This window comes from Saccopteryx leptura, chromosome 1 (assembly GCF_036850995.1).
Source record: "Saccopteryx leptura isolate mSacLep1 chromosome 1, mSacLep1_pri_phased_curated, whole genome shotgun sequence".
Lineage (NCBI taxonomy): Eukaryota > Metazoa > Chordata > Mammalia > Chiroptera > Emballonuridae > Saccopteryx > Saccopteryx leptura.
Genome location: NC_089503.1, coordinates 86,856,748 through 86,869,225, shown reverse-complemented (window position 1 = coordinate 86,869,225; position 12,478 = coordinate 86,856,748). Strand labels below are relative to the sequence as shown.

Genomic DNA, 12,478 nt, shown 5'->3' with positions numbered 1-12,478 from the left:
AGGCGAAATAATCCTTGCTCTCAAGAGATAGAGGAAGCACTTTAGTTGTTTAGTGCTCCCTGAACCCTGGAGGAAGGGAGAAGGGTATGTGACCAGAGATTAAATAGACAGTAATAATGGTCTTGTTTTTATAACATTAGAATAAAACTCCTTTCCATTACCGTTCCCCTAAAATAGTCTACAAAATTGTTAGTTGTGTTGATTGTTAATTTCTAAATACCCGAGTCCAGTTTTTCCCATGGATAAACTGTATGTAATAAAATATATATTCTGGAATTTTCTTTATTTTCACCTTCCTAGGATGAATTTAAAGATGTACTCTTCTGAATATTCCATGCTGCCTGGAATAGTTACATGCCATTTACATTTCTAACACTTCTATTTTAGTAGAATTATGCTTTAATCCAAATATTTTTTATTATTTTGAAGCAAAATATAAAAGTTAAGTTAGATACTTCATATAGAGCTTAGCTTGAATAGGAGCAGTTCCATTTGGTAAAAGCGCATCATATTAGAACAGGAAGTGGAGGAAATTACTGCATATGCTCTGGACTCAAGCACACAATCTACTCGACTCAGAAGCTAATTTATGTTGCTGGCATTTTTAATAGAAATGGATTAGTCCACCTCTCACTAGCTGGGGCAACAGGCACTATTCCACCAGCAAAAAGATTCAGGAAAATGAGGTATGTAAAAACTATTGATTTCCGTGACCTAACCAATATTTGAGTACTATGGGGGCAGGAGCTAGTTATACATTTTTCTAGAACTGGCATCTATGTGAATATTGTGTGTGATTACAATTTTAAAAATCAGATATGAAAATGTTGGTGAATATACATTCATTCATGCTAACTATAGATAAATGGATGTTCTTAATAAGTACTTTTTTAAATTGCGCTGACTTTGCAATGTGTACCCTTTAACAGGAACAAAACTCTCTTTGTTCACATGGTGCTTTGGGCTGTTCCTCTTTCTAGTAGATAATTTTTCTAGGTTATATATGTGATTAATGTAGAATTCTGTAATATATGGCTTCATCAAATCCATTCTAGAGAGGTAATATAACCTAGCAACATCTAATAACTTTCTTGAAAGACTTCAAATGTTTGTTATTTAAAAAGTTGTTTTACACACTTTTCTTTTGCATCTGAAAGTCAGGGGTTAAGCAACAGCACTTGTGAGAAAATATACATAGATCTTTGGTTGCTTCTAAGGGAAGACAAGGAGGCAGCAAAGCATGCATTTTGCTATGTCAACATGCAAGCAGCTTTTCCCTTCTTTCCTACCATGCAAGGAGTACTACCTTCATTGTGCAAGCAGTAGTTATCTTCCTGAAACAATCAGAAATACCTCTTTAAACATTCTACATCTCGTTTTTCTGTTGACAGAGTGCTAAAGAGATGATAATAATCTGGTCTTTTTTTAAAAAATGATGTCATTGCATATGGTTAATATCTGTTGTCTCAATGAGGAAGATAAGAGATGCTTTAAAACTGATAACATTTTCTATGAAAATGATTTTGCTATTCCTTCAAAAGGATGGAAGTTATAGGTATGAAAGCCTGATAAGTTAGAAGGAAATAAGGAATGTCATTAAGATTAGAAGCTTGCTAAAACAGAATTTACCATTATTCAAATAAATAGGCATTTAAATTATAAATTGTTAATTCAACATTTTTAGAATTAGAGATGTTACAAGTCAGGCTTATTCTACCTCAATGTAAATTTGGAGGTGTTATATTAAAAAAATAAAAGTTTGAAAAGTAGATTAAAAATTGAGATATGAGTAAAGCTACTGATTATATTTGTTCTTTCCGTAAAAATACAGAAACCATTTACATCAATTACCATTGCAGTTCTTGCCTTTCCATGAGTCTTCTAATTGAGTAACAGCTGAAAAATGATAAAGTCAATGTCTTCTTGTTCATATAAATACACATTCTCTTAACTATACAAAACAATGAAATCCCAATTTAAGCACTTTCCATATTATAATTTCAACTGACCAAAAAAAAATAAATCCTGTAATGTAGCCTAGAATAATTATTTCTCCCAGTTTTAGGAAGAAATAGAACAGAAACACAGGCTTGGTTCTTAGTCTTTTGGTACTTGGTACCATTTTTGTCAATTTTATGTCTTTGTTTTATTTTTTTGGTTACATGGGAACTTTTCTGCAAGTTCTCATTCTCAGTACTTTCAGTTCACTTTTATAAATCCTCTAATCCTTATTCTTTTCTCCCTTAAATTTTTTTTATTGTTTTTTCAAAGCATTATCTATGTTCAGCAGATACTTCCCCTTCCCCTAATTATTGAACTTCCTCTTGTGTCAATAACAGAAATTATAGAATGTTAATATATACAGAAGACAAGAGAGGAAGTGAAGGCTAAAGAAGTTATTAGAAGCCATAAAAGTGACAGAGAGAAAGAGAGCTCAGAATTTCAGAAGGAAGATGATAGGTGGTTGCTCATGTAACAGATTTTGGTGACATCTTGTCTCTTCTACCTCATCCATCCTGTTACCTCAGAAATAATGCTGCTGTTCTCAGAGGCAGATTTAACAGTGGGCACACCAGGCTCACAACTTGTGCTCCGACTTCTGAAGGGCCCCACAAAACCTCAACTTTACACTTTTTTCTAATGACACCAAGTTCGGTTTCATATGTGCAGTTATAACATTAATAGTACATAATATTTTTTATTTATTTTAAAATATGGTTAAACTGTATTTTTTTCCCCCCTGTCTCTCTCTTTTTTTTTCAGTGGCCCAATATTTTCTTCTGTGTCTGGGGCCTCAACTGACCTTAATCTGCCTCTGACTGTTCTAGAAACTCACCTCTAAGAATCACCTTGTGGCTAATTCTCAGGGAAAATTCCACTGCTTTGAAAAAAATGTTAAAGTAATAATTATATTTTTTAATGGAAAAGAATATCTAAAAATCACTAGCAATTTGAGGAGAAACTCTGATATAAAATATAGAAAACAAAGCAAAAAACATAAAAAAACAACTTAGGAGTAAATTTTCTGAAGTACTTTTTTATTATTAATTTTATTGGGGTGACATTGATAAATCAGGGTACATATGTTCAGAGAAAACATCTCTAGGTTATTTTGACATTAGATTATGCTGTATTCCCATCACCCAAAGTCCAATTGTGTTCCCTCACCTTCTAACTGCCTTTCTTTGTTCCTCACCTTCTAACTGCCTTTCTTTGTGCCTTTCCCCTCCCCCAACCACCACACTCTTGCCTGTCTCTGAGTCTCATTTTATGTCCCACCTATGTATGGAATTATATAGATCATAGTTTTTTCTGATTTACTTATTTTGCTCAGTATAATGTTATCAAGGTCCATCCATGTTGTTGTAAATGATCCGATGTCACCATTTCTTATGGCTGAGTAGTATTCCATAGTATATATGTACCAAAGCTTTTTAATCCACTCGTCCTCTGACAGACACTTGGGCTGTTTCCAGATCTTCACTACTGTGAACAATGCTGCCATAAACATGGGGGTGCATTTCTCCTTTTGAAACAGTACTATGGTGTTCTTAGGGTATATTCCTAAAAGTGTGATAGCTGGGTCAAAAGGCAGTTTGATTTTTAATTTTTTGAGGAGTCTCCATACTGTTTTCCATAGTGGCTGCACCATTCTGCATTCCCACCAGCAGTGCAGGAGGGTTCCCTTTTCTCCACATCCTCGCCAGCACTTATTCTGTGTTGTTTTGTTGATGAGCGCCATTCTGACTGGTGTGAAGTGATATCAAATTGTGGTTTTAATTTGCATTTCTCTAATGATTAGTGATGTTGAGCATTTTTTCATATGCCTATTGGCCATCTGTATGTCCTTTTTGGAGAAGTGTCTATTCATTTCTTTTGTCCATTTTTTGATTGGATTGTCTTCCTGGTGTTGAGTTTTACAAGTTCTTTATAAATTTTGGTTAATAACCCCTTATCAGACGTATTGTCAAATATGTTCTCCCATTGTGTAGTTTGTCTTTTTATTCTGTTCTTTTTTATTTTATTTTATTTTATTTTTTGTATTTTTCTAAAGCTGGAAATGGGGAGAGACAGTCAGACAGACTCCCGCATGCGCCTGACCGGGATCCACCCGGCACGCCCACCAGGGGTGACACTCTGCCCACCAGGGGGCGATGCTCTGGCCCTCCGGGGCGTCGCTCTGTTGCGACCAGAGTCACTCTAGCGCCTGGGGCAGAGGCCAAGGAGCCATCCCCAGTGCCCAGGCCATCTTTGCTCCAATGGAGCCTCGACTGCGGGAGGGGAAGAGAGAGACAGAGAGGAAGGAGAGGGGGAGGGGTGAAGAAGCAGATGGACGCTTCTCCTGTGTGCCCTGGCCGGGAATCAAACCCCGGACTTCTACACGCCAGGCCGACACTCTACCACTGAGCCAACTGGCCAGGGCCTTTATTCTGTTTTTATTGTCTTTAGCTAAACAAAAGCTTTTTAGTTTGATATAGTCCCATTTGTTTATCCTGCCTTTTATTTCACTTGCCCGTGGAGATAAATCGGCAAATATATTGCTGCAAGAGAAGTCAGAGAGCTTACTGCCTATATTTTCTTCTAAGATGCTTATGGTTTTACGGCTTACATTTAAATCTTTTATCCATTTTGAGTTTATTTTTGTGAATGGTGTAAGTGGTGGTCTAGTTTCATTTTTTTTGCAGGTAGCTGTCCAATTCTCCCAACAGCATTTGTTGAAGAGGCTGTCTTTACTCCATTGTATGCTCTTACCTCCTTTGTCAAATATCAATTGTCCATAAAGGTGTAGGTTTATTTCTGGGTTCTTTGTTTTGTTCCATTGATCTATATGCCTGTTCCTATGGCAGTACCAGGTTGTTTTGAGTACAATGGCCTTGTAATATAACTTAATATCCAGAAGTGTGATACCTCCCATTTTATTCTTCCTTTTCAAGATTTCTGAGGCTATTCGTGTTCTCTTTTGGTTCCATATAAATTTTTGGAATATGTGTTTTATATCTTTGAAGTATGTCATTGGTATTTTAATTGGTATTGCATTGAATTTATAAATTGCTTTGGGTAATATAGATATTTTAATGAGGTTTATTCTTCCTAACCATGAGCATGGTATATGCTTCCACTTGTTTGTATCTTCCTTGATCTCTTTTATCAATGTTTTATAATTTTCCGAGTACAAGTCTTTAATCTTCCTGGTTAAATTTACTCCTAGGTACGTTATTTTTTTGGTTGCAATGGTAAAGGGGATTGTTTCCTTAATTTCTCTTTCTGACTGTTCATTGTTGGTGTATAAAAATGCCTCTGATTTCTGAGTATTGATTTTATATCCAACCACCTTGCTGAATTCATTTATCAGGTCCAGTAGTTTTTTGACTGAGACTTTAGGGTTTTCTATATACAATATCATATCATCTGCAAATAATGATAGTTTTACTTCTTCTTTTCCAATTTGGATGCCTTTTATTTTTTTTCTTGTCTGATTGCTGTGACTAGGACTTCCAGAACAATGTTGAATAAAAGTGGTGAAAGGGGGCTCCCCTGCCTTGTTCCTGATCTTAAGGGTATTGCTTTTAATTTTTTCCCATTGAGTATGATGTTGGCTGTGGGTTTCTCATAGATGGCCTTTTTCATGTTGAGGTATGTTCCCTGTATTCTCCCTTTGCTGAGAGTTTTGATCATGAATGGGTGCTGGATTTTATCAAATGCCTTTTCTGCATCTATTGAAATAATCATGTGGTTTTTCTCCTTCCTTTTGTTTATGTGATGAATCACATTGATTGATTTGTGAATATTGTACCAGCCTTGCCTCCCAAGAATAAATCCCAGTTGATGATGGTGTATAATTTTTTCCATATATTGCTGGATCCGGTTTGCTAATATTTTTTTGAGGATTTTAACATCTAAATTTATGAGGAATATTGGCCTATAATTTTCTTTCTTTATGTTGTCTTTGCCTGGTTTTTGAATCAGAATAATGCTCGCCTCATAAAAGATGCTTGGAAGTCTTCCTTCCTCTTAAATTTTTTGAAATAGCTTGAGAAAGATAGGAGTTAGTTCTTCTTTGAATATTTGGTAGAATTCACTTGAAAAGCCATCAGGCCCAGGACTTTTTTTTTTGGGAGTCTTTTGATAACTGTATCAGTCTCATTTGTTGTAATCAGTCTGTTTAGGTTTTCTGATTCTTCCAGAGTAATTTTGAAAGATTATATGTTTCAAGGAATTTGTCCATTTCACCTAGGTTGTCTAGTTTTTTGGCATACAGTTCTTCATAATATTTTCTTACAATATTTTGTATTTCTGTCATGTCAGTTATTTCTCCACTCTCATTTCTAATTTTATTTACTTGACCTCTCTCTTTTTTTCTTGGTAAGACTGGGTAAAGGTTCATTGATCTTGTTTACCTTTTCAAAGAATCAGCTCCTGGTTTCATTGATCCTCTGTATTGTTTCTTTAGCCTCTATGTCATTTATTTCCACTCTGATCTTTATTATTTTCTTCCTTCTACAACCTCTGGGCTTTACTTGCTGTTCTTTTTCTTGTTCTTTTAGATGCAAGGTCAGGTTGTTTATTTGAGCTTTTTCTAACTTCTTAAGGTATGCCTGTAATGCTATGAACTTCCCTCTCAGGACTTCTTTTGCTGTGTCCCATATATTTTGAGTTGATATATGCTCATTATCATTCATTTCTAAAACTTTTTTATTTTCTTCTTTGGTCTCATTGTTAACTCATTTGTTATTTAATAACATGCTATATAGTTTCCAAGTGTTTGAGTATTTTTCAGTTTTTCTGTTGTGGTTGATTTCTATTTTCATGGCATTGTGATCAGAGAAAGTGCTCGATATGATTTCAATCTTCTTAAATTTGTTGAGACCGCTTTTGTGCCCTAACATGTGGTCTATCCTAGAGAATGTACCATGAGCACTTGAAAACAATGTATATTCTGCTGCGTTGGGGTGAAAGGTTCTGAAGATATCTATTAAATTAAGTTGATCTAGTGTGTCCTTTAAGTCTGCTGTTTCTTTGTTAATTTTTTTCTTGAGGACCTATCTAATGATGTTAGTGTGGTATTGAAATCCTCTACTATTATATTATTGCTATTGATCTCACCCTTTAAATCCATCAAAGTCTGTTTTATATATTTAGGTGCTCCTATATTAGGTGCGTAGATATTTATAATGGTTACATCCTCCTGTTGGATCGCTCCCTTTATCATTATATAATGACCTTCTTTATCTCTTATTATAGCCTTTGTTTTAAAGTCCAATTTGTCTGATATAAGTATTGCTACCCCAGCTTTTTTTTTCATTTCCATTTGCATGAAATATTTTTTCCATCCTTTTATCTTCAGTCTATGTGCATCTTTTGTTTTAAGGTATGTCTCTTGGAGACAGCATATGTATGGGTCCTGTTTTCTTATCCACACAGCTACCCTATGTCTTTTGATCGGGTCATTAATCCATTTACATTTAAGGTTATTATTGATATGTAGTTGTTTATTACCATTTTATTCTGTAAAACTGTATTCTTCTTTTGCTATATTCTTTTTCCCCTTTAATCTGTTTACAACAGGCCCTTAGCATTTCTTGCAGCATTGATTTGGTTGTAGTGAATTCCTTGAGTTTTTTTTTGTCTGGGAAGCTTTTTATTTTCCCTTCAATTTTAAATGATAGCCTTGCTGGATAAAGTAGTCTTGGTTGTAGGCTCTTGTTCTGCATTACTTTGAATATTTCTCTTTTTTTTTGTATTTTTCTGAAGCTGGAAATGGGAAGGCAGTCAGACAGACTCCCGCATGCACCCAACTGGGATCCACCCGGCATGCCCACCAAGGGGTGTCGCTCTGTTGCAACCAGAGCCATTCTAGCACCTGAGGCAGTGGCCATAGAACTATCCTGAGCACCCGGGCCAACTTTGCTCCAATGGAGCCTTGGCTGTGGGAGGGGAAGAGAGGGACAGAGAGGAAGGAGAGGGGGAGGGGTGGAGAAGCAGATGGGTGCTTCTCCTATGTGCCCTGGCCGGGAATCAAACCCGGGACTCCTGCATACCAGGGTGACTCTCAACCACTGAGCCAACCGGCCAGGGCTACTTTGAATATTTCTTGCCATTCCCTTCTGGCTTCAAGTGTTTCTGTTGAGAAGTTGGAAATCATCCTTATGAGGGCTCCTTTGTAGGTGATAGCCTTTTTTTTTCTAGCATCTTTTAATATTTTCTCTTTATCACTTAGCTTTGCGTATTTTAATTATAATGTGTCTTGGTGTTGATTTCCTTGGGTTTCTCTTTAATGGAGTTCTCTGTGCTTCTTGAACTTGTGAGATGTTTTCCTGCTTTAATTTAGGGAAGTTTTCAGCTATGATATGTTTGAACAAAGTCTCTATCCCTTGTTCTTTCTCTTCTTCTTTACGAACCCCTATGATGTGGATGGTATTTCTCTTCATGCTCACAGAGCTCTCTTAGAGTTTCCTCAGACTTTTTGAGTCTCTTTTCTTTTTTCTGCTCTGCTTCTGTGCCTTCATTTATTTTGTTCTCTAACTCGCTGATTCTATTCTCAGCTTCATCCATCCTGCTTTTCATTCCTTCCATTGTGTTCTGTATTTCTGATATTGTATTTATCATTTCTGACTGGTTCTTTTTTATTCTTTCAATGTCCTTTTTAATATTTGCTATCTCTTTATTAGGTGTTCATAATGACCGTCTATTGTTCTAAGATCAATGAGCATCCTAACAATCGTTATTTTAAACTCTGCATCTGGTAATTTGGTTATATCTGACTCATTCAGGTCCTTTTCTGGGGATTTCTCTTGATTCATTTGTGTTGCATTTCTCTGCCTTCTCATTTTGTCTGTGTAAAAGAAGGTTTTGGCCACTGGAGTCCACTGGTTGTGGCCTCTGTGTTCCCTAGGTGTGGTCTGTCTGCAGGCCTGCCACCCCCTCTGCTGCTGTTGTCTAAGGCATTTGGGTATGGGGATTGCTGGTGCCAACCCACTGGGGCTGTTGCTGTGGTTTCTGCCTCTCCATCATGGGAGGGGTTTTGATCACGTGCTTGGGTGTACAAGCCTCGGTGGCCTCGGCCATATCCCTGCCCCTGCGGGTGGGTTTATGCAATATGCCCAGCCACAAGCCTTGGCCCTGCTGGCAGTGGTGAGCACCTTTGCTCAGCTGTTTGTCTCTGCCTGATTCCAGGCTTTCGCCCTGCCCCTGTGGGAGAAGCCTGCTTGTGGAATGGCTGCAAACCTTGGCTCCATGGGCCAGGCAGGGCTGTGTGCTCTTGCTCAGTCATGGGACTCTGCCTGTTCTGGGCTTTCGCTCCACCCCTGTGGGAGGAGCTGGCTTGGGCATCAGGCCACAAGCTTCGGTTCCCGTGGGCTGGGAGAGGCTGTGCTCCTGCACCCTTGCTCAAGGGCAGGTCTCTGCCCCTTCCAGGGCTTGTTCCCTCCCCCTGCAGGCTGGATTGCAGATGGCACGCAGCTGGACTTGACCATTTCCACATGTCCCCTCCACCCCAGCCCGGCAAGACTGAGCTCACACCTGGGCTCAGTGGTGACCAGCCAGCTTCCACCCTTACCAATGGAACCACGCTTCCACATCCTGCCACCACTGCCCTTGGGCGAGCCTTCAGCCGTGTGAGTGGGGGCACTGCAGATCATACCCTAACACTCAATACAGTAGACCCAAAAGCTCCCTCCTTTTAAACGACTCTGCTCTAAGTACCGTGAGAGCTTGTTTGGCTGGTGTCCTGCTTCCCTTTGCTGGTATTGCTGTTTCCAGGAGAAATATTCACTTCAGATTTCGGAAGTGACTCAGCCCAGGGGTTAGGTTGGTTGTCCCTCAAAGTGTTTCTCCCTGTGCCTCCTAGATTATATTCTCTTCCTGCTGCTCTGGTCCTCTCCTCTCTCCCCGTCATCCAGAGCCTCAGGTGAGTGGTTGTGACAGAGGTTTTCTACGCAGTCCCTTTAAGAAGAATCCTGGTTCTGAGAAATCAGTGTCTTTCTCACAAACAGTATCCTGACTTGTTTCCAGCTAAATACTGTCCATACACCTCTTCTAGGCTCTGGCACTGCAGGCTAGGGCTTTGTTCCTGAGGCTCAGGACCCTCCCCTCTCTGCTAAACTCACTTCCTGCCACGCAAGTCTCTCCAGGCTGCCATTTGCTCTGGGGAGCTAGGCAGCCCTCCCATGTTTCCGCTTTTTCTACCAGTCTCAGTGTGGCTTCTTCAGTGTTCCTTGGTTGAAGAGTCTTAGTCCAAAGTTGATTTTTTCAGATAATGGTTCTTAAAATTAAGTTGTAATCCACTTTGGTTCTGGGAGGTGGAAGTTGGTATGTCTGCCGACTCCACCCCCATCTTGTCCTCCCTGAAGTATTTTTATCAGTGTAGTGTATATCACAATATCTCCAGAATTGGACAAGACAAGATAGTATGTTTTTGAAGGCAGAAAAGTATTATATAAGAAACATTTGAGGAACAAAATGATGTTTTTGACAATTAAAATATAATAGCAGAAAAAAATTTCAAAAGATATATTAGAGCAGGTCGGAGGAAGATGGCAGCGGAGTAGGTGGATGCACAGACGCCCAGCTCTCAACACCAAACTGGAATACAAATTAATTTAGGAAAAATCAGCATGAAAAACCAACACTGAACTGCAAGAACAGCTCTCAAAAACCAAGGAGCAAAGAGGAAGCCACAATAAACCTGGTAAGGAGTGCCTGAATCTCCTCTGCTTACAGGAACGGCGGGGGGGGGGGGTGAGGCTGAGAGCCCAGAGAGGATTTCACAGAGGAGAAAGAGCAGAAACTACTGCTCACAGCCACTTACCTGGCGACCAGGGAGCAAGGTGGGTTGAAAAGACCAGCTTATCTCCCAAGTGGAAAGGACAAGGAGAGGGACAGACTGTGAGGGGCTAAGGTATGCAAGAAACGAAATAAAAAAGCTGACTCATTCATGCTGGAGGCGGCCATAGCTGGGGGAGGGACTGAACCTTTCACAAAACAGAGCTGAAGTGCTTCCGGATCAGAGATCTCCGGACATCTATCCAGCTCCAATCAGCGCAACAAGACACAGCTGAAAACAAGAAGTGGGGAGGAGGGGCAGTAACTCAGGTCTCCATGGAGATCTGAGATACACCTCCCCCTACTGAAGCTGAGAAAAACCCTGCCCCCAGTGAGATTAGTTGGTGGAAGAGACCTTCAGCGTCTCAGGTTACACCCACAGCATTCCTGGTTACAGTTTCAAGGAAGCCCCCTGCTGAGATCAGTTAACAAGACTATCACCTGTTAAGAAAACAAACAAATCAAGACTTCAAAGCTGCCCAAATCCGAAAGTGGATTACAAATAATAGCTGATACCAACCAAAGAAGACCTAGAAATAACACAACTGAAAACAGGAGGCAGAAAACACCAAGCCTAGACTCAAGCAACTCTACAAATAAAACACCATTATGAGAAGACAAAGGAGTGCAACCCAAATGAAACCACAAGAGACACCCTTGAGAGATGAGCTGAGTGATATGGAAATAATAAAACTTCCAGATGCGGAGTTCAAAATAATGATTGTAAGGATGCTTAGGGATCTTAGAACAACATGGAGGGGCAGTTTGAAAACCTAAATAAAGAAATAGCAAGTATAAAAAAGGATATTGAAATATTAAAAAAGAATCAGTCAGAGATGACAAATACAATATCAGAAATGAAGACCACAATGGAAGGAATTAAAAACAGGATGGATACAGCAGAGGATCAAATCAGCGAGTTGGAGGACAACTGGAATGAAGGCATGAAAGCAGAGAAGAAAAGAGAAAAGAGACTCAAAAAGTCAGAGGAAACACTTAGAGAGCTCTGTGACAACATGAAGAGAAATAACATCCGCATCATAGGGGTTCCTGAAGAAGAAGAAAAAGAACAAGGGATAGAAACTTTGTTCAATCATATCATAACTGAAAACTTCCCTAAATTAATGCAAGAGAAACTCTTACAAGTCCAAGAAGCACAGAGAACTCCATTAAAGAGAAACCCAAAGAAACCTACACCAAGACACATCATAATTAAAATACCAAAGCTAAGCGATAAAGAGAAAATATTAAAAGCTGCAAGAGAAAAAAAAGTTATCACCTACAAAGGAGCCCCCATAAGGATGACATCTGACTTCTCAACAGAAACACTTGAGGCCAGAAGGGAATGGCAAGAAATATTCAAAGTAATGCAGAACAAGAACCTACAACCAAGACTACTTTATCCAGCAAGGCTATCGTTTAAAATCGAAGGAGAAATAAAAAGCTTCCCAGACAAAAAACAACTCAAGGAATTCATTACAACCAAACCAACGCTGCAAGAAATGTTAAGGGGCCTGTTGTAAACAGATCAAAGTTGGAAAAGAATATAGCAAAAAAAGGAATACACCTTTAAAGAAGAAAATGGCAATAAACAACTACATATCAATAATAACCTTAAATGTAAATGGATTAAATGATCCAATCAAAAGACATAGGG

General features: G+C 38.9%; 1 protein-coding gene across 4 annotated transcripts in view; it reads left to right on the top strand.

Moving 5' to 3' along the window:
• TRPC6 (transient receptor potential cation channel subfamily C member 6) overlaps positions 1–12,478 on the top strand; it is a 134,868-nt gene that overhangs the window by 68,994 nt on the left and 53,396 nt on the right. The window contains exon 1 of one of the 4 annotated variants that reach the window (XM_066371205.1): positions 590–686. The exons of the other annotated variants lie outside the window; for them this stretch is intronic. Within the exon in view, the coding sequence (XP_066227302.1) occupies positions 682–686 (5 nt within the window). The 5' untranslated portion in view covers positions 590–681. Of the gene's footprint in view, positions 1–589; positions 687–12,478 lie in introns of those variants that run through there. 4 annotated transcript variants of the gene reach the window in all.